At 39.7% G+C, this 23,353-nt stretch overlaps 2 protein-coding genes across 3 annotated transcripts; one reads left to right on the forward strand and one right to left on the reverse strand.

Moving 5' to 3' along the window:
* Positions 1-2,313: 2,313 nt before the first annotated feature.
* Positions 2,314-6,001, reverse strand: LOC131434736 (myeloperoxidase-like). 2 transcript variants are annotated; one of them, XM_058601812.1, is made up of 6 exons: positions 5,854-6,001; positions 5,109-5,265; positions 4,901-5,040; positions 3,509-4,839; positions 2,901-3,456; positions 2,314-2,838 (listed from the first exon to the last, which is right to left on the reverse strand). In XM_058601812.1, exons 2-6 carry the CDS (start codon positions 5,261-5,263, stop codon positions 2,468-2,470), a joined length of 2,553 nt encoding a protein of 850 aa, XP_058457795.1. In that variant the 5' UTR covers positions 5,264-5,265; positions 5,854-6,001; the 3' UTR covers positions 2,314-2,467. The 2 variants fall into 2 exon arrangements, with proteins under 2 accessions (XP_058457795.1, XP_058457785.1); XM_058601802.1 differs by lacking the exon at positions 5,854-6,001 and adding an exon at positions 5,345-5,751.
* A 5,059-nt stretch (positions 6,002-11,060) lies between these two features.
* LOC131434745 (nuclear pore complex protein Nup133-like) lies at positions 11,061-15,565 on the forward strand. The gene is made up of 5 exons (XM_058601825.1): positions 11,061-11,389; positions 11,444-12,137; positions 12,232-14,047; positions 14,581-15,119; positions 15,179-15,565. The coding sequence occupies exons 1-5, from the start codon at positions 11,244-11,246 to the stop codon at positions 15,536-15,538; spliced, it is 3,555 nt and encodes a 1,184-aa protein (XP_058457808.1). The 5' UTR covers positions 11,061-11,243; the 3' UTR covers positions 15,539-15,565.
* The last annotated feature ends 7,788 nt before the right edge of the window (positions 15,566-23,353 follow it).

Raw genomic sequence — 23,353 nt, forward strand, 5'->3', positions numbered from 1 at the left:
GCTCGATGAGGTCGGAAAACGGCTAAATTGATCTCAACAATCTTAGGCTTGTTTTAGAGATATAAAGGTAAAAGTGACAAAACCGACAAACGGCATTTCCTTTTGCATACTGAACTTTTTCAGCGATGACGAGAGTAAACTTCTATGAATCATCTCCGATCGAAAGTCGGCTTTTCCAACAATTCTCTATCGTTTCTATGGATAAAGGCAAAAAGTAACGGATTTTAAACAAACTAATAAAAGTTGAAGTTATGTAGTTGAAATTACGAATATAACCACTTGCGCCTCGACCCAAAGTATGTCAATACAGGAAACAAAGTTGCACTTGTTTCAAGACCATAATATCCGGTAATTGAAGATGACATTCGCGACTTGTGCCGTTAACGTCACCGCTATCAATGGAACAGTAAAATGGGTTTACGATAAACGTTTCGATAACGTTTATATGTACTATTAGAGTAAGACAAATCAAAACCACCTGCCCGTTTGCTTTCAACGAATTCTATAGCGCGTCTCGACGAAGAACACTTGCCAGCATCATGGGATAAAGATGATCTGGGTCGGTGGATGCACTCAATTATTCCTAAAATATCGACAAAGGCATGGTTCAGGAGACTGGATGTGAGTAGAAATTTCATTCGTGTGATGTCCAGACTCATTGCCAATCACTACACGTTAGATGCACATCTCCTTTAAGTTGGACTTTCCGAGACTATTCATTGTGCTTGTGGCGAAGGTTATCGCAATATTGATCATGTCGTTTGGACATGCGTGGGGTATCGTGACGTCAGATCTCAACTAATAAATTCCTTGCGTACCCGAGGTAGACTATCCAATGTCCCAGTTCGCGACATTCTTGCTCGTCGTGACCTTCCCTACATGAAACTTCTTTATCATTTCGTTAAGTCCATTGCAGGTTGTTGTTTTAACTAAACTGTCATTTTTAACTTATCATTCTGGCAATATAGCACCCAGCAAAGACACGCACCACAAACGAGTAATGAAACGTTACAGTTGAGCAATGACATATACCCTAAGCGAAAAATGAATCGTTTCAATGTCTCTGTTATTTTATCAAATGTTTTACTGCTAGTCTCTTCGGGGAGCAGCTAATCGTTCACCGCTTGAACAACGAAATTTTGCCTAAGTAGCTGCTTATAGCTTTATCACTAAACTCACAGATGATATAGAAATGCACCAAAAGATTATATTTCCCAAAAGGGAATTCACCAGCAAAATGGTCACAGATTAACAGCATTAAGAAATTTTCCCTCCTCTTTGCAGAATGGCGCGCTGGAAGAGCTTTTTTGATTTCGTTTTCAAGAATGTTCGAAAATACATAACTCGCAAATGAAATTAAAAATTTTATGCTGTAGGAATACCTATCCAGTACATGGGAAACTTGTTTTACAATTGACTTTTATGTTCTTCTGCATACTTTTACTCACATGAAACGGCCCTTACGTAACTGACATAAATGACTTTCATTTGCAGTGAAAATTTTCAATATGAAACGTTTCTGGTGAGATGAAGAGGATTTTTGTTTTGCGTTTTGCTGTCTTCGTTCTCCGCCAAGCAATTTCGTTTACCTGAATGGTTATGACAAAATCAACAGATATGTTAGTTAAATCAACATTTTAGTTGAAACAACGAGAACGTAGAACAACAATTGCAATATTGCAATGTTGTGATCTGTGGATTCTCCGTGGAATATTATTCACAGAAGTAACAGGAGTGCAGGCTATTGCTGTGTGCCTGAGACATGCTGACAATGCTGCGCTCCTGTTACTTCTATAAGTCAAATTCATGCTAAATAGCGTTTCATTGGATTTAATCCGAATATGTGGTGTAGTAGAGCTGGAATTAAAACAGCCTTTTTTATTACAATCATTACTTGAAATGTGGCAAAAATATATTGTTGTTTATATCGATCACGAAAATATCGCAGTAATTATTTCTCAGTTGCAATTCAATCTTGCACGAATCACTCCGATGTCGAACTGAAGCGTAGTGGAAATACAGCAACAAAATATCATCGGAGACTCCTCTTCCTTTCGATTAGCGGTATTTCTATGGGTGAAAACTCGAGTGATAGTGAAATGAACTTTTTCGGATCATGATTTCCCAACACTGGTGAGGAGATTTCAAAAATGGACAAAGTGATCATGACGAATAGCGGAGTGGTTGACGCAGCATGTAAACCGATGAAAGTGTGTTTGGTTGACGTTTTGTGCAACCTTTTTACCAAAAAGAAACTTGTCGAAAAAAAAAACCAACATAATTCGGAAGTTCACAATTAATTGTAGTCAACGATTCAATGTGAAACACTCGTAAAAACTTTTAATATAACTAATTACCAAAATCCGCTTCTGGGTGGTTCTGGGTTCAGATTCAGTTTTCATGCCCTGATTTCCTTCACACCACATTTACACATCCCTTCTGCTTGTCACCATTTTTAATCTAAAGTCTACACCAAAGGCTCTGTTACTGTACTAGGAGTAACCGGTGTTGATGTCGTTACCGCATCTTTGGTTGTCGTAGCATTATCCAGCACATTTCCTGTTGTTACATTTTGGCTTTGTCCGACGAAAGCTTTCTGCTTCGGTTGCACAATAGAAACACCGAAATCAGGCGTAGCCAGCTTCACCCGTCCCGAAAGATTGGTTTTCCTATCCCGAAATGTTTCAAAATCGAACGTATCCAGCTCAGCGCACTGTACTCTTGGGTTGGTTTCCTCATTATACTTACGCATAAGATAAATCGGTGAGCGGGTGATGGCATCCGAACTACGACATATGATGCTGGATAACCTGGTATTGTAGATCTGTCGCAGCTGGTCTGTGAAATTAGAATCATGAATAACTAACAATATGAAACGTATGCCGTTATATAATCAGTACCCCTTGTGAAACGCTGCAGTCCTTTTTTGCGTTCATACCAGAACGAGTCACCTTGCTTCAAACGTACGAACTGATCGCCCAGGAGACATGTAAGCAATGGTCCAACAACTCCTCCCTTAACAGGAGGTTCACTCAGTGCACCAGAATACACGTCGACATTATCAGGTTGATCGTAAATTTTGCGCATTTGTTTCAGAGAATCTGGATCGGCCGTATCGGCCATATTTGCCCAACTATCTACCGGTGGTAGACGACAGTGTTTCCTCCAATGGGGATACGACGGAAGTCCGTGATCCCGTCCTCGCTGAATGTTCAACGAAACTAAGTCCAAGCCGCAGGGGCGATCGTGTAGCAAATCCTGGGATTTCTCAAACAGGTGCTCGGTAAGTTCTGTGGTGAAATATTGATCATACTTGCCCAGAGGGGTACTGATAGCACCACCAATCGCGTCGTCCAGTCCCGTTCTACCATACAACGAATACGGATTGAAAAGCATCTTGTGAAGCTCTATTCCCGAAGATGACGACGTCGGATCCATTGTTTTTTTCATCAAACCCTATGGAATAGCATACCAACTAAAAGCTCAGGTATTACTGAATTCAACTTACCGGAAGTAACGTGTGAGCAAATCGGAAAGCCGCTGCAGCAAACACATTTGCTATTGACGGATCTACTGTCGAGTTGTAGGTATCGCGATCGCTCTCCGGATCGGGCATGATACCCATTTTTATACTATTATCTTCTCCAATAATCACTGGAACAAACTCATTGTAGGTTATATGTTGCATCTGGGCCGCTAATATACGTCGTGCTTCCTGGAACAGTTGTTCATCGTCCCAATCCGGATTGACCTTCTTCAATTCCTCAGTCAAACTGTTATGATGCCTTGCCCAAATCAAATGCATTGATGTCAAATGCAGGTTTTCGTTAGCCCGTGGATCACCAGCTTCAAAACAGTACTTCCCCAAAGCGTTCATTTCCTCTTCATTACACCCGTCGGCGACATCAGTTGATATTGGCAGTAGTTCCCGATTATCCGGTGTCCGCAACATGCGAAGTTTTCCATCTACCCCACTTCGAAGTTGCTTAACTTTGACATCATCTGAACCATACACCACCGAACCATCGATGAATGCCGTAGCTTGGTTCAGCTGTTCCCGTGGTCCGAAATGTCCCGTCGGAGCCGGAATCGAACGTACAAAGTTCATACAGGTCACATTATATTCGTGGTAGTACGGATCACCCGGACCAAGTGGAACCGGATAACATTCCGGGTGGCGTGGTTGGCTGGGATCGCAACACTCAATGGCTTTACCACCTACGCCTTGATTCAGTGCCGTTGACGTGATGTCGTGATCCAAAAATTGACCCCATACCGCTAGCATGACAGTAAAGTTTGGATCATTACGGTACGACGGACGATGAATTTCCAAGGAGATCTGACGGGCACTTGGAAGTTCCTTCCCGTCAACCGTAGCACGCGGACTAGCTACCCCGTCTGCGTAGTCCGGTGTTAACTGACGACGGAACGGGAGCATGGTGATTCCGTAAAGGAAGGGGAATTTCTTATTATTACAAGTACCATTGTTAGTTCGATACCGGGCATTGAAGTTACAGGTTTGAGTTGCATTGCTATGAGGTATCTTCGTGGACGGTCCCTTGCCAATACTCCACCGTCGATGTCTTTTCTGAACGTTAAACTTTTTGGCAATAGCCTTTGTAGCTTTGTTTTCTACGTATCCAACCTTTGACGCCAACCGTGCCGCTGTTGTAGTACTGATTGCACGTTGGTGTCGATACGTCGGTGAATTGATCGGCGGTGCCATCAAAGCTTCCTCTAGAAGTTCTTTATCGCCTAAGGCTTTCTCGCCCTCGGAAATTGCTTCGGCCATGTCCAGATCAGTCACATTCGGGGCGTCCCACATGGGGATGGGTTCGTCTATACAAACAAGACACCAATTCACTAGTTATAGCTTTACATATACAAATGTTACAATTACCGGTTATCGGGAAGCTAATGAGATTAAACAAATCCGGAAAATCTGCTGTTGTTTCATTTGTGCTGTTAGATGAGTCAGGTTTCAGATCCGTTATGATGATGTAACTGAGACTAATAGTAATTGCAATAACGAACGCTCCCCTATAAATTACAATTTCGTTTCATTTGATTTGATGTACGCAGTATACCGATTAGACACTAGAACTTACAAGATGGAGGAACAAATCCAGCACTGAAAGTTTTTAACCTGGCGCTCACGTATCGTCTCTTGTCCTTTGACGTGATGTATGTATGATGAAGATTCTTCCGTGTCGAGCCGCACCGGTGGAGGAACCGATGTGAGCGGCGTCCTTTCATCGGTCATTTCTGTGGACATAGAAAAACTGTTGGTCAGTACACCGCACACGTCTGGATCAATGATCTGATTAAAACAAACTGCAGAAACCTTTGAAATTCCAAATCGTAAATCGCGCAATTTTTGTAGATATTGTTTAACTCTAGGATTTCAGAATAATGCATATATACAATCTTAATAGATAATAAGTTTAATTCATCCTGAAAACACTAAATAATTCGACTAAAAACAAAACCCCGTTTCAAAAACACAATGTGAAGCTGCCGAACGTCGAGCGGGAACTGAATAAGAAACCGCTAATGAACTGGTATGGAGTGTGGTTTTTCAACATAGGAGGTGACATTCGATACCAGCTACACGTCCTCATCACTAGACATTCCGCCGGTCTAATGTACCGAATACGGACCATTCATTCCGAATCATTCGGAAGTGAAATAATACTTGTATGGTTTTTTTTCTCTTGTTCCGTCTACGCATATCCTTTTTTCTACCAGGATAACCGCCTGACGGGGATGGATCGTTGGAGAAACAAATATAAACTAAATGTCACACTATCGGAAACATCAAGCTAGAATATGCATCGAACACCAATCACCCACCTGAATGGGAACTTGTATGGATTCCTCAACACAATGCGAGTTCGTTGCTTTTTGCTTATTAAGAAGGTTGATCTGCATGAACGAATGCGTTTCATTTAATTTTCTCTTCACATACGAAGGAATACTGATACGAAAATTGAGAAATAAAGTATCGACTTCGATTGGCTAAATGTATATCATCACAGAGCTCCCAGAAACCACGTGCCTCGAATTGTGCGTACACTGCAAACGGTTGATTAAAATGCGCCTCCATACAAACTGAGATCAAGACAGTCCAAGCAAACGGAAAGGCGCGTTCATGCAGTCATCGCATTCAACAAAATATAATACATAGTTGCATTCATGTCTGCAGGTAAAACTTGTATGGTAGAAACTGTTATACAATATCAGAGAAAGGGTAACCGGAATTTTCCTCCTCGCGTTCCATTGAGCGAGTATATATGGTAAATTTATTTATGACTGAATTCTGAATGTTCACACAGAGAAAAAGAACACATTAGATTCTTATATAGGGTAACAGAGGTATTTTGGCCCACCTTAGGATTGATTTTATTTTGGCCAACTTTATAAAAATATCCATCAAATATTGTAATATCTTTAAAAACTTCTTCCGCAATAGGTAATTTAATGTGATTAGCTTCAAATTGATGCAAAATGATTTACTTAACATCGATAAAATCCGATGAAATCGATAAAGTTTGTTAGGTGGGCCAAAATATATGAAGTGGCCAAAATACCTCTGTTACCCTACTGAGTCTTTAAGTCAACTTCAAACATTTGTTGGCATCAAATAGAACTGTATTTGCAAACAATTTTGACTTAAATTCAACTGAATCAAATATACTGAGTCTTAGCTTCAAATTCCTGGATGCTGAAAAAAATATCTTGTTCTTGAATCAAATTCTAAAGAATTTTGATTCTAATATATTGTCAATTAATCAAATATTGTTACCAGCTGATTTTTAAATAATAACACTTCAAAGAATAATAAAAACGAACGCGTTTGAGGAAGTAATTAGTTTCGAAACAGTTGATGACTTTGAACTGTATATCTGTATATCGTTCGGATAGTGTAATACTGTAGTAGGTAAGGTATATTATGAGTTATGCATGTAAAGAGAACTTATATTTGTATATATTTTAGAAAACGGTCTCCTGTGCATTTATTGAAAATTATTGAACGACAGGAGTTTCACTTATGCTTTTTGAAAACAACGGCGATTTTGAATTTAAAAAAAAGTTTTAATAATAATCAATTCAATAAATTTCAACTAAAAATTAGGTGTATTTTAATAAACCTATCATTGAATCAACACACAATCGCACGGAAGACTAGATTCTAGAAACAAAACTTATTTGTTTTGAATTGAATAACAATTGTAATTGATTCCAAGTGAATTCGTGATTTCGAATTCAAAGCATAATATATTTAAATTTAAAATTAATTGTATTTGTTTCTATGCGTGTAGAAAAAGGGAAAGGAAAATAGCCGCTGATTCAAAACAAAGTACCTTTGAATTCTAAGCGCGATATATTTGAATTTAAAATACATTTTTTTTGCGTGTTGGCATGGTATAGATAGTCGGATTTCGGAGATAGTCGGATTTCGGATATGTTTTCGTATTCGAGTAGGGTACGGGTGCCGATTTTTTTCAATTTCAACGGGTACGGGTCGGGTTCGGTTTGAAAATATATGGTCGGGTTTCTGTTTTTTTCTTTGGGTTTCAGGATTTTTTTGGGTTCGCTTCGGGCACGGGTAAAGATTTTTATTTCCTTATCGAGTACGGGTTAGGGTCGGGTTTGGATCCCCAGCACAGAGTTACCATATTCACAGATTTTTCTGTAGAACTACAGATTTATTTTCTATTTAACTACACAGATTCAGTATCAGAGATCACATATTTTATCAAATTACACTGATTTCTACAGATTTCAATGAATATTCCATCAAAAAGGCAGATTTTAAAAATTTTTCTCGCAGATTTTCACAAATTATGATTGAGAATATGCAACACATATAGTACACAGATTTGAAATATAGATTTAAATATAGTAACTCTGCCCCAGCAGCGGTTTACTCATATTTCCTAAATAGAAAAAAAATCGGCATCGTTGGACAGTTTTAAATTTGACAGAAGAACTATTCGAATAAATAGAGCTAAAATGGTTGGCTGAGGAAGCGTTTGTTTCAGTTTCAGTTCTATTATATATTACTCATATAAAGCTTCAAGTTGTTGAATTCGCTTTTTTATCAATATTATTTGATTTTATTTTTGCAATTTGGACATAGTCGTATCAGAACTAGTTTCGAATTGCTACTGATTAATTTGAATTTTCCCATTGGAATAAATTGGAGCCCAGTTTGAAATTTGTAAAAAAATTTACACTTCACAATTCCGGAATCGGAAAAATCGGATCTGGATGAAATTCAACAGTTTCGTATGGAATCATAAAACCTTCTATTTGAATCCATCAAAAATCTGTCACGCTATCTCTGAGGAAAGCAAGTAATTTGAAATTGAAATTTTTACACTAATCACTCTTTCATTGTGGAAACGGATGTCAAACGAGGTGATATTTAGAGATATTCTATCTTAAAACCTTGCATTTGAACCTACGAAGTGTGACAATTAAATAATGGTACTGACTTTTTTGTCGCGCTTGTGAATAATCTGTGATCTCGACAATTTTCTCCCAATTCCCCGGCATTCATCTCCTCTCCATTGATATATTTACCGTCGTTCTTGCATGTTTAGTTCGCCTGCTGTGTTGTGTTGAGTAGACGTGTGTTGGTGGTGCTCGTTACGAAAATAAGCCGTTACGCGTCAGATTGAGTGAAACAGCTTATAAACCGTACGCTAAAATTGTAAAAATGCATAGTGATAGTGGTCTTGGTCATGCGAAGGTGTTTTGATGACATAAAGAGTTGAAGGTAGGACGATTCATTTTTGAGAATTTTTTTCAGAAATATCGCGCAACAAAATAAATTCAAATGTTTTGCATCATTCGAACAACATTTTGTAAATTTTTCTGGAAAAATATTGAGAAAGAAGTCGGTATTTTTGAGAACGCTTCTTAAAAATCATGATTTGCGGTGTCCTCTGTATCTCAGCGCAGACTAATAAGAAGTGAACAAATCAAAGCAGCATAGATAGAGTAGAAGTTTTTCTAGACCCCAACGTTTCTATTTGATTTTTCTTTAATTTTTTTTTTAATTTTTGGTGGTTGTTCAAAGAGAAAACTACGATTTTTGCCGAAAAAATCCGCCATTTTGTAGCTTTGAAACCTCCCCAAAGTAACAAACAACAAAAAGAAAAACTTTGGGGTCTGTTTTTTTAAAGTAGAATGTGTGTGTAAAATTTGAAAAACATTGGTTGAGTAGTTTTTGAATGACGATGGATACGGCCTTTTAAAATCTGCTTTCGAGAAAAACGTTTCAAGTTTTTTTTATCTATAAAATCAATGGAAACAATTTATTACTCAAGGAAGCCCGTAGCCCGTCTACTACCCTCTTAGAAAAAACCGTTCAATGGTGGTCCTTCGTTGGTCCAATACGTTGGATCATTGGTCCAATGAAAGTACAATCAATCGTTCAACGGGAGGTCAACACGGGACCTTCGTTTAACGATTTTGAAACAGACCGTTGAACCGAATGCCATTATTTTCGTTCAACAAACCCGGCAGACAGAGGTCCATTGTTGAGCCAGTTTTAATATGAGGAGTTGGAGCCCCGTTGGACTAGTTTTACTGGAGAATTTCTGAAATTTATTCCACTTATTTTTTTTTAAACTAACACTACATACCTGAACAGTACTTCACGTAGAATAACAATAAATTTTCTTTCTATATGAAGGTAACACACACTTTCCACACTATACTTGCAAGAGAAAAAACAACAATAAACCGTTCCAGCAAGTTGAACGAATATTTTGTGCAGTATGTCGTTCAACAAGCGCTCAAGGGCCAACAAAATAGAACGGCCTGCTGTGAGGGTATCGTCCTGCACTCGAAAGATTGCGGAAACGAGTCAACAGAGTGCGCTCAAACATCGTTTGCAACAAAATCCTTCATCACGACAACGCCCCGTGCCACACCATCATCAGCGTATCCCAGTATTTAGTATCTGAAAAGATCAGCCTTTGATGTGGCCCAGCCTAAAAAAGTCAACAAAGTTTTCTTGGGAATTCCGTTCTGAAGATTATGAAATAAAAATAAAATACAATAGAAAATATCAAAAAATTCATTGAAGTCTCTCTGGATCATTTCAGAAGTACGATTGTAGATCAACAAAACGGGAGTAAACATTATCATTTTTCAATTATCTTTATTTCAAATCAGTACCAATCACAATATGAAGACTATTGAAGAATTCGACGAAATGACATTCGCAAAATGACCTTGATCCGGCCGTAATGATTCCAGATATGTTACGAAGTAAGGAAAACGTGTTAGAATCGTTGTATAGTTGCCCAAAGGGACTATGGAAGAGTTGTGAAAATGTTGAAATATGCGGTTTTTATGGAATCAGTCTCATTACTTAATTGTAACACCTCGTAAGTTTGTGCACATATTTTTATCTATATCTTGAACATTTGACAATATGGTTGTTTGTCAAATATATTTCGTGTTGAATTAACTAAGACGTAATATCAAATAAGATTATTGTGCCCAGGTTCTTCTGCGTGCTCCGTTTAATGAAGTGGAATTTACTGTCGACGCTGCCTGAATGATTATTTTGTTTTCCAAAAGTTCGTACTTTTAAAATAACTACATTAAAAAAACTTCCAACGTTAAAATATTTCTCGTACTTCAGCAAACATTTGCTCTGTTTTTTTTTTTGTTTCGTTCGAATTAAAAGTCTAACCCGATGTCATTTTTTCCCTGAAATTCATATCACGCCTTATTTTTTTTTAGAACGGCCAATAAGCCATCCGTCAACATTCACTTTGAAGAGTAATTTCGAATGACTCGGCACTCGCTGAGAGTAAGTCATAATTGTAAACGGCAGAGAAAAGTTTTCTCTTTCGTCTGGTGTTAAATTTAATACTCTATCTTTCATAGCTCGCTCGCAATTTCTTTCGAAAGTGGAAGTTGACAGGTTGCTTATTGGCCGTTCTCAAAAAAAAACGCGTGATATATTCATATTTGAAGCCAAATCTTTAAATATCATAAACGGTTACTGTGGAATTCTATAGATATTTTGTATCGGTGTACTCATTCCATAACCTCAAAACCAAAATAATCGTACACTGTTCTTAAAACGTCAAGTTGGATCAATATAACCGGTAATATTTTAATGAATTCCAAAGGAATAACAGAGTTATTGCAGTTTAAAAATAGGAAGATTGAAAAAGTATTGACCGCGAAATAAATAATAAATAAACATTATAATGGACAAATCGTTCGGTTCAGTATTTGGCCCTCCGAAAAACAGCAATGTTACTCGTTCGCGTCAGTCACTCGGTGGATCACTTTTCTCTACAAGTGGCCGTAAGCCTACGCTTTCGACAATACCACCAGCTCGGAAGAGCTCTGCGTAAGTGAATTTCTGGTTAGGTGTAGCATTTTGATTGATGGGTTTCAATTTCAGCCGGTACAGTCTTTCGACTCGTTCAAATATTTCCACCCTTCAAGTGGTAGCCAAATCAGAATATAACATGCTGGAATGTTTTGGTTTGCCATTACCTGTTCAAGTGAACGAAATTCTTGCTTTCACCGAGCGAAATGCACCGGTCTCCATAAACTATAGTGCGAACGGGTGGGCATGGCTGGTACATGGACGCCGATTGGTGATATGGCAATACAGAGAGAGTCAATCGAAGGCAATGGCCATGGGAAAAGTACTAGGAGAAAGCTTTCCAACACCTCGTCGGGCACTGGCCAGCCAGTGTCGCCAACTGACACTGCCTCATTGTGATATTGGCCATAAAGCCACCCTGATTTCGGTGTTCATCGCAGACGGTCACCAAATGGCGTCTTGTTTGGCAGTATCTCCTGCCGGAGATGTTCGTTATTGGCCCTCGATAGCTCACGATGGCTCGTCGATCGACGAGTGTAACATCCTCGAAGGGCAGGAATTTGAGGAACTGGTGGGTCTAAGTGGCGGCAATTATTTACTAGTGACGACCACCTGCAGTCTAGTGCATCTGCAGATCCAGCTGCAAGGCGGACGGCAAATCATCGTTTCACGGCTTGTTAAACCTCCGTCCGGGTTTTTCGGAGGAATCAGTAAACGTTTCGCCTCGATTATCATCGGAATGCATAGCTCACAGGAACGGGAGAATGTGAGTATCTTACTTCGATCATTACTTTTATGTTTTGGAAACGCATAAATATTTCAAACTGTGATTATAAGCTTTTCTTTTTAAAATCTTGTAGAAACTGGTGAAGATAAGCAGCGAGAAGGTATCCAATCAAGAGTGGCACATTACAGTTTTAGCGGACAAATGGATTCAACGGTGGGCTTTCGGCCCAGGTGGTACTAATGAGCGGTTTCTATGCGAAGATGCAGAAATCATACGCAAAATACGAGAGTACTTCATGCACAAATTGTGGAACGGAGTTCGTGATCGCGATAGTAACGAGATTGAAGTGTGGACGCTAGATATGCAGCCTACAGATCGCGGAGTAGTCATATTAGCAGCGGCATGCAATTTGCCACGAACGTTTCAGGTTCACTTCGCATTGCTGACGTTCGTATTCGAGGGGGACTGCATGGTGTTGCAGGAGAATGTGCTAATGAAGAACAAGGGATTTTACAACCGTGAACGGGAAGAAGAATATCTTGGTTTTAAGTTCGTAGCAAACCGAGCAGTTGCCTACGTTTATAACGAGAAAATTATTTTTCCAGTCATGTTGGACAGAACCGTAGGTAGTTCTGCTAACAGTGAAAGTAGTAGCCCGTCGGAGGAAGTGGAAAAAGTCGAATTCAATGTGCAGGATGATGGTATTCTGGCTGCCAAATGCTTCCATAACATGACACTCTTCTTTTCCAAAATTCACGGGATGGTCATCGTAACGGCTTCAGATTTTGAACCGAACAGCGAAGTGTTCAACTCTTCTGTTTCTTCAGATGTTTTCAATCCAAATATTTCGATGAATGATTCCGCTTTAATCAGCCAGTCGATTTTCGCCCCAGCTACTACCAACGCTGGTAATTTAGTGCTGTTCGATTTGGACCCGGAAGAAATCAGCAATGGCGATAAAGATAATGTCAATCAGCTGAAAGCTGCTTTTATTTATCATATAAAACGAAACACTTCGGCGTCCATTGAAATTATCAACGCAATTTTGAATAACATAGAAGAACAGTCGCTGGATGGTGAATTGGACCAACTTGTACTAAAAATTGCAGAAGACCTCATCGAAGATGTTCCGGCGGCTGATCCTCGCTGGGAAGTAACTACAAAACATGCCCTTGGATCTTCCACATCTATGCAAATCATTCAACAACTTCGGGAAAAAAGTGTTGCCCTCACGCAATTTCTGGAGTTCCTCCACGCCTCGACGTTGTGGGACAAACTGAATGGAGTCAGTTCCGGAGACGCCGTTCGTTCAACTGCTCATCTGTTGTCTGACATTGCGGAAAAAAATGTTGCTGCCATTGCCATCAAATGTCTTCATAACAGTCACTCACGTATAATTGATGAGGCGATCGATTTAGTTCTCAAAGAGGGCAACCGATTTCCTTCGTCGCCTAATCTAACAAATCAGGACCATTTCTACGTCCAGGTTAACAAGATCCATGAGATTTTCAAAGTGTTTGCAGAAATCATTGAGAGTTACATCAAAAAAGAATTCACTACCAATCAGGTGCAATCGGCTTTGGTTGAGGTGAACACAATTACGGTGACCGTTCTGCAGGAGGTGATGAAATTTCGCGAATCGAAAACCGATTTGTTCGTCGTTCGCAATGACCCGCACCGATTCGAGTATATTCCTTGGACGGCTTCTTCGGGAAAGTACGGATTGAAGGACGTTCTGCTTCATATGATAGGCAACACTCAGAAGTACGGCATCAAAGGCAGTGGTGAACCGGAGTTCCGCATCAAGCACTACAAACAGATAACGGAACTGGTAGACTTTGTGCTCGACGGACGAAAGAAATACCTGGAGAGCGTGAATGACCAAGGCAAACGGGTGGTTTTGCAACAGCAGTATGAATCGCAAAGGAGTGATTTGATTTTTCCTTTAGGTAAGTTCTTCAGTTTCTTTACGTTTCGTCTACGACTAGTCAATGGATAACTGTTTATGTTGAGATGTTAAGACATGACTTAAAAACGGTGCTCTAAGCAAAAAATAAGGCCAAACCTGAATCGACCAGTAAAAGTTTCGTTCGTCATTAAGGACATTGCAAATAGCAGAGTCTTTACGCTTGCCAACCCGCTGTTCCGGGTCGGCGGTTCAATACATAGGGCGCTGGTCTTACAAACCAAATGTCGTATGTTCGAGGCCCGACCTGGAAGGATTCGTAGTGTCAGTAGAATCGTAGCACCAGCCATACACTGATTCTGTACACTCTGAATCGGCTGCGAAGTCTGTTGAAACAGGAGTGTAATACCAAGGCTTTGCTTGCGCTTGCTTAGCAGTTGGCGTTGAACTGCTAGGTGGTTCATCAGTTCAACATGGACTGTTATGCGTTGACGAGTTGAAGACGAATCGTAATAACTGTTATGGGCCTCAAAGCACAAAATTAGGCTAACCTCTAAAGGTGAAATCTATTTTCAGTGGATGCCGAACAGTTCGAGCTGGCGGCCAAACTAGCGGAAAAATATCTCGACTTTCAAGTTTTAGTAGTGATTTGTGATAAAACCAACAACCAGTCCAGGCTGGATGAGTACATAGAGCGCTACAAAGAGCTGGATTTTTCGCAGTTCGCCATCAGCTGGCACATGCGTCAGAACAAACAGGGAGATATTTTCCAACGATTCAAGGGAAATCAAGCTGAATTGGCACGCTTCCTATCGGATCACCCGTCGCTCGCGTGGATTCAGCTAGTGTTCAATGGGGAACTGGCACAGGCAGCAGAGGTTCTGCTAGCGCTGGCGCAAAGCGAAAAGGAGCTTCTCAACCGCAAACGAGTCATGCTGTCCCTCTCAAAACTGTGCGCGTTGGCTGCAGAAGGAGACTTCAGCGCACAGATAGCGGAAATCAATTCCGAAACCAGGTTGCTCGATTTGCAAGAGCAGATTCCGGATGAGATTCTAAACATCTACGGTTACGACACTAAAAATGCTAAGGGGTTAACGCCGGAGGAAATTGTTGATGTACGTATCATTTTTTTCTAAATATTGTAACGAACAATATAAATGTTATTGATTTACAGCTTTTCATTGCCGATGAGTATAGCAAATCTAGCGAAGCAGAATTCCGCAAGGCACTGGAATTGTTGGATTTCGTTGAAGAACCGATGGAGGTGCGGCACAAAATCTGGTGCTCCGCGATCTTGCGAGATAACTGGGACGATTACAACCGAAATGCTCCACTGGACACGATGCAGAATATGATGTTTTTCCGATTAATCGACCTGTGCTATATTTTAGACGGCGAATTGGAAAATTTCTTGCCACCAGTGGAAAGCTTCCTAACAGCTCCGGAACTGTGTGAACTCACCGAAAGTAAATCGTTCCAGTATTTGATTAAGCTAGGATATGAACACATATATGATTCATACAAGAAAAAATAAACTTGAAATTAATTTGCTTTAGTTAGTAAGCTTTTTCAATCTAAAAAAAACTGTTTCCTAACTAAACTGTCATGTTGTATTTCGAAAGAAGTCCGAAAAAACCTTCACTTTTTGTCAAGTCACCATCATAATTCGATATAATCAGGTGATAAAAAACTTCATCTTTTATTTTTTACATACCCAAGTGACAAAACTCTAGACAAAGTAAACTTTTTTGAAATATGCTCACACGTTCTATCCATAAATTTTTCAAAGCCGGAACCCTTCCGTGTCGTTTCCGTTCCGGCACAGTACAGACACTGACATCGAATTTAGTGAAAATGCAAAATATCGGTGACAACGAATTCGAGTTTTCCGGACGGACGCTAGACTGACAGTGAGCTGCACTGAAACGGCACTGTACCGTGCCAGTACTAAACCAGATCGGAAAGGTGTGAAGAGTCCCTAAAATTGACTAGAGATAATTGATGCAAGGTAAAATTTTTAAATATCTAAACTTCTAATGAAAAAAATAAAACCAAAGGCGCAAAAAAGGAAGAACCGATTAAAAACGGTTCTGCCAGTCTTGTATGGCAAAAATCCGGCAGAAACAGAACCGTTAATAGCCGCTAGGCGAAATTCTTTGCCGGAAACGGTTATTGCACTCTTGTCGGAATTCTGCCAACATTCCGGCAAAATCTTTTGGAAGACTTTGCCAGGCGTCTGGCATTTTGCTGAATGGGTCATGGTCATGGGTACAAACATGTATCCCGGTCTACTCAAAGCTAGGTTTCTTCAGTTGGGTCCGAACGAGCGGTAGGGAGGTCGGAAAGCATAGAACAAAACGATGTGTCGAAGCCGCAGATTTTTTCACTTGTACTTAGGCAAATACTGCAAACAATTGCCTGATAGATACACTAATAAAGTCAACAAATTTTTTTTTGGGAATTCCGTTCATATTTCAGAAGTACGATTGTAGTGATTCGCTTGTTTTTTTTAATCAATACCAATCACGATATTAAGACTAATGAACAATTCGGCGAAATGACCCTTTCGGCGAAATGACTCTTTCGACGAAATGGCCCTGATCCATTATAATCAAAGACGAGCGAAGAGAAAATCCGACAAGCTGGAGCTCCGACCACCGAACGATCGTTTTGTTATTTACTTCAGCAACCAGGCAAATGTCTTTTTCGGGCCAGTAAAAATAAACTAAATTAAAATGAAGTGTGCTGCTGAATTTTGCAAAAATCGTTTTAATAGAACGATTACCGCTGTTCGTTTCTTTTTCGATTTCCTTAAAATACAAACCTAAAAGATAACCGGGTAAAATTTTTCAAACTTCATTCCGACGAATTAACAGAAAATGTTAGACTGTGTAGCGCAAGAAATAAATGTAATTATTTATTCATATTTTAAGTTTAAAAATTTAAATACATGTTTTAGCTGCACTTCAATTGTTCGTCAAAAGGTGAGATACCTAAGTGCTCACAAGTTCCTATCTCATGCCTTTCCGTGTGTCTATGATGACATTTGGACAATAGAACGATGTTGACTGGGTTCTACAGACCAACAGACAGGACCCTCAAATTGGATTCTTCAATCTGGTTGACAGTGATAAAGATGAATCTTTCATTCGAGGTACCAACTCTAGGCAACTCGTCCAAGTAATTAATGACGAGTAATAAGAAAGATTATGTAGGATATTACACTTCGCTCGGCAGCGTGATGAACTAAGTATTGTATGAAAACAAATAAATAGAAATTATTTTACTATTGATGGCTTTAGCTTTACTGAAATTCATATACACCCTCATTCTTGTTTACGTCCGTATCGGCAATACGACGAACAGGTACTTTCGAACGAATACGAATAAGCCATTCTTGTTTTCACTCGAATGAATTCGAACGCGACTCGTTTGCCACAAAATATTCAAATATCAGTAAACTTCTTCGAATAAATGCTAAGTCTTGATGAAATCAGTCCAATTCTTGTGACTAACCATATGCACAACGCTAGAATGTAGGTCAGTCAAACGATACGTGTTTTCGAACATCATTCGTATGAACGAAAAGTCCAATTCTCGTTTACGGACAAATAGACGAAATGCCGTGGTTTCGATTCGTCGAACCGTTCGAACACATTGAAAATAGTTTAACTGATTTCCAACAAATTTATTTTCGAATTCAAAGGTGATTTGCAATCAAATCAATCAAATCAAATGAATCAGAAATAAATCGGATTGTTTCGATCGAGTACAAAATTTTGCATTCTGTAATTCGATCGAATGATGCTTTTGTATGGAAAACTCGCATTCGATCATGATACAGAATGCAAATTTTCGCATTCGATCGAAACAATCCGAGTCGAACGAAATACAGTGTCGAGCGTAGAGCTTGCGTCAGTTGCACTGGCATTATTAAATTTAATTATCAACCACAAAAACAACGTGCTTAAAGGAGCACTATGATCGAGAAGCGATTTGAACCGATAAGGCGTTTCCGGCGCAGTCGTGAGAGCTATTAATTTTCCATCAATTCTCGCATCCCATGTGCATCAATAAGCGCTAATTCAAATAGCAAAGGAAGCTTAAGTTGGGTCGAGACGCCAGATAATCTGGTGCCGATGGCAATAGTAAAATTAATTAGCAAAGACCATGACGAAATGCGAAGGGACAAACATAAACAATTGCCCGAAAAGGAACATTAAATGAATATCGTCAAATCAGCTCTCGGAAGGTTGCGGTAATAAAATAATTTAATACGTAATTCCCGAAAGGACTGCAATAAAAGAAGGAAAGGTAGTCTGGCGACGGTCATGTTTGAGTCTGGTAGAAATATGAATTGATTACCCGTGCTGACAAAAACCAACAAGTTTTGAAAGCGTCGGTACGTGATAGGGAATAGAGAAGGATAGCGCGAAATGCAAGCGCAACATTGAATACCAAATTCTATGTAGTAGTGAGGTAGATAGGAATTATTTACCCGTGCTGACGAATGGTAACGTCAGCATCTAAGGAGAAAGGGAGATAGTAATAAATGTTGCACTGCATGTCGTGCAACATCTTTAATATTTTACCATAAGATTCATGTATATATAGTTTAAGGAAATTAAAAAATAAATCAGTCATCAGTTACCAGAGAAAACAGTGTGTTGCAGTTCTTTGTTGTTTTTGAAAGAAACCCCCCAGAAGGACGTCGACCAGCCACCCAGACGGACGTCGCCACCAGGAAGCCAGCACATCAAATCCAAGGAATTCTCGAACAAGAGAATTGGATAAGTATCCTCAAATTAATTAAATAAACCTTGTTCTCCCTCCCTAGGTACAGTCCGCTGGAGAACCGTAGCCAGCATAAAAGCGTACTTCCGCTCTTATGCCCTACTTGTTTCTTCCCGGATATCCGAAAAATTCTAAATTCAAAGCATAAGCGAAATTAGAAGAAATTTGCGCTGAAATTAACGTCACTGACTAGAATTATTACTAGTCAGCCTGACATTTTGGTGGCTCCAGAGAGGAGCGTGTCGCTAAATTCCTTCTAATTCACTTACGATTAGTCAGCCTCGGGAATAGTTGTTTCAAACTATTTCAAGGGAAGAGTTTATTTAATAAATCAAATATTGACAGGATATATTGTCAATAAATTCGAGAGTAGAAACCTCCTCTTGTAATTACAAAGATGGAATTTGTGTCTAATCCAAATGGACATTGTCGCCTTTGCACGAAGAAAGATCGTGCAATGGTCGAAATGATAACTTGCGATGATTGCGATAGGTGGTTCCATTTATCTTGTGTGAATCTTGATAAACGGCCACCAAGACCAGAGGACTGGTACTGTATGAAATGCCAGCAGCGTAAAAAAGAATACGCTGCAATGACGAAGGACTTGGAAGTGACAAATATGGCACTCCAAGCAAAAAATGGCAGCAGCAGGGCAATTATTGAGCTGATGAGAATACACGAGAGGACCATGTTATCCCTCGTGACTTCCATTCAGAATACGAGCATGAAAGAAGACGCAATGTCAGTAAATTCAGGAAACTCGATTGAATGGAAAAGTTATTATGAAACCTTGCCTAAGATTATCGGTAATGCCAGAGGAATGGAGCAGCAACCAAAGCTGCACCGATATGATATGCTGCAGCCAAGTACGACTGGTGGAACAACTGGAATTACAATAACCACTGGCTCAGAGGAGAACACAAGCGATTCTGAAGAGTTAGAGTGTGATAGTAATGAAAATGATTTTGCCGGATTCGATGAGGACGCCGCTGGTAGCGAGAACGGAATGTTAAGTTCTCCAAGATCCTCAAGTACGATTTCCGATTTCACAAATTCTGAAAAAGTCCAAGAACTGGAAGCAAATCTTTGGTCGTCTACGGAAGCATTTGGGGAAAATGTGGTTGCCTCGGTGAGAAGTGCCACATTAGGATCTACCGACGAACAGAACAAAATGGAATCTGTTGTTGGTATGGCACCAGCACCTGGGAATGCATTTGACAATAGCGCTAAAGTTTTAGCTATGTCTACGACGGTGACTAAGCGAAAAGTCACCGCTCCTGTCAATGCTCTCGATGAACCCTTCAGTGTACCCTTTGAATATGAATGGAAAAGGGAATTGGTTTATCATGCAAATTTGGATGTCAATAGTAAACATACAAATAATTATATCGTCATGCCATTACACGGGGGGTTAACGTCGGATAATTTTACGTTTAAGAAAAATTCCGTGGGTGGATCATCAGATGAAAAAATGATACGAAGTGCCAAATCATATGGATTAACGCCTCGACGTTCTCTGAACTCCTTACCTATACCAGAACTACTACCAGGCAACAATTTGGGTAAACTGCTCAAAGAAACAAGTCCACCGCCATGTGTATCGTTGGTATGTGCATCCGTAAGTCCATCACGTACAACTCCTTCATTGCGCTCGAATTCGGAAACCCCTCTTGAATCAAGAGAAATAATGACTGGTTCCCAAGCTACCTTTGTGTGTCGAATGAGGAACCATGTAGCGAACCACCTCCGACTGTGGAAAAATGTTCGATTGAAGAATTCGCTCGTTAATGATTGGACTGAATTGGAAGATATTTTCAAAAAAAAAAACGGCACAAAGTATTCAAACATCAAATTTATAGATGTCAGGGCATTCTCTGTTTGGAGAAAAGTATGCAGAGACTAATATTTTGAATGGAAAATATCAATTACTTCCAAACATAACTTCGATCCTGCTTGGACGATGAAAGAAAAAAAAAGTTAATGTTCAAAATTGCTGAAATAGAAGAATTTTAAAAGGAAATAAAAATCATGTTAAGGTAAGACATTCCTTATTTAGAAGAAAGAAGGATGATAAAGGACTATATGCCCAAAAAACTATTAGTTAAAACAAAAATTATATCCCTTTATTGACACCAAGATTAGAGTCATGATAGCTCTTCTCTCACGTGTAGGGACTGCTGTAAACGCGTTTCCATTTTAGTATAATGGATGAATTATTTTAGACCTTTCTATGTTCAAAAGATAGAAATGTCAAAAAAGGGTAGTTATTTTTACTTGTTAGTAACTCGAGGGATACACATCGAAATGGCAGAAAATTTGAGTACCGATGCCTTTTTCGTATGCTTTAGGAATTTTCAGTGTCGCAGAGGTAAAGTAACTCAGCTTTACAGCGACAACGGAACTAATTTCGTTGGAGCCGAAAGAGAGTTGAAACGCCTCCTACAAGAACTCGACACAAGAATGAGACAAGGAGAAGCCGCAGAGTTAGAAATTTCATGGGTGTTTAACCCTCCAGCGGCTCCACATTTTGGAGGCGTATGGGAGAGGTTAATAGGAATAATAAAGAAGGCGCTTAGTGTCATGATAGACGATATGTCTAAAAGGACACCTACGAGTGAAGTGCTGCGATCAGCCTTTATTCAAGCGGAGTGGTTTGTTAATTCACGTCCTTTGATACATAGAGCTTTAAAGGATGTGAATGATGAGCTATTAACCCCCTTCCATGCGATCTTAGGAAGGCCGGGACAATATGCACCACCCTTCGAGATTGATCCAAAACCTTACGATAAGAACTCGCAGGCAAGGATTCAACACGCCATGAAGGTATTTTGGGATAAATGGAAGAAAGAGTATCTTCCAACACTTATCACCAGAGAGAAATGGACTGGAGATGTCAAACCAATTAAGACTGATGATATAGTCTTAATGGTAGATAATGAAGAACCACCTGGACGGTGGTTGAAAGGACGTGTTGTCAAATTAATCATTTCTGATGATGGCGTAGCTAGACAAGCTGAAGTTATCACCGGAAAAGGTACTTTTAGGCGCGCAGTTGCTAAACTCGCGATATTGGACGTCGAGAGGAAGGATTTAACTCCTGAGCCGACGCAAAGTAAACAAGAATCAGAGCATGTAATAATGCACGTATCTGAAACTGAATCCGCTGATCCTAAGTTTGAAGATCACCGGATTGAAATGAAACGAGAAATTAACAATATTTCTCAATCGGGTAAAAAGAAAAGACCAGTTATTCGTTTTTCTCCTCGTTCTGTACTTGCAGCTATGTTAACTACAGCAGCAGTTCTCAGCACGGCGAATTCCTTATTAGTAACACCGGTCGAGCAAGATGGGGTATTTCTCGACCACATAGGAACTACCTTTATGAAACGGGGCATATGGCGGACGAATATAAATACGTCGATATCGCCGAATGAAGACCGGGAATTGATCGAAGGCATAAGATGCAATATGTCAGCAACAAGGAAGCGCATGACCAAGGACATAAAAAATGAAAATATGAATAGAATTTTGAGCGTCTTCGACAAATTATGCTCGGATGCAATTTCCGAAATTGATTATGAGCGAACAAGATCTCGACGCTCAAAAGGGATATTTGGATTCTTGTGGAGCTTCCTATTCGGTGAAAATGACATCGAAACTGAACTAAAAGCAATAAGAATGCACGACAATGAAAAAATACATCAGTTATCTGAGTCGTTAGTTCAGTTAAATGGAAAGACCACTGAGATGGGAAATACCTTAAACGATCAATTCTACGATCTGATGAAGGAAACAAACCACCTGAAGCAAAAGTACGCCCTAGGTGAAACGGAGTACTTGGAAAGTCGTTTGATCGAGATAATCATGCTTTCTCGAGAGACTATTGACGCAGTGCTTCACAAGTACAAAAGGATGAGATCATATCCACTTTCGACGGAAGAACTTACCGCAACGTTCGACAACATCTCGTCAACATTGCCAGCAGGACTAACAGTTCTTCGACAATCCTCATTGGTAAAATATGAAACGCAGCAGATCAATGGGACTATCGTAATCGCAATGTACACTGTAGTTGTCAGCAAAACAGTGTACGAAATGTTTCGAATTATTCCTGTACCTCATATGGAAAATCATGCCATCATTGATATAGGAAAACCACGCATACTGATTGACCATAACGGGGAATATTTCTACCCAACTACGGAACCAGTACGGATGAACCAAACTCATTTTATCGTGGAACCTAGCCCGGTTCATAAGGAGCTTGACTGCGTATCTGGATTAGTGGCACACAAACTTTCGAAAAGCCGCTGTAATATTACGCACCTATCGCCACCATACGCCGAGATGATTTCACTCACGGATGAGAACCAGGTGCTTTACTTCGCCAGCGACACAACTAGTATTATAATTCACTGCAAGAATTCTATTATAGCGCCACCATACAAGGTGGCTGTAGTTAAATTAGATTTCGATTGTAAAATCCAAAATAATAAGAGTGTTATATATGGATTCGTGAATAGGGAAGAAAGGCGGACAAACTTATTCTTTAAAG

The sequence above is a fragment of the Malaya genurostris genome, chromosome 1 (assembly GCF_030247185.1).
Source record: "Malaya genurostris strain Urasoe2022 chromosome 1, Malgen_1.1, whole genome shotgun sequence".
Classification (NCBI taxonomy): Eukaryota; Metazoa; Arthropoda; class Insecta; order Diptera; family Culicidae; genus Malaya; species Malaya genurostris.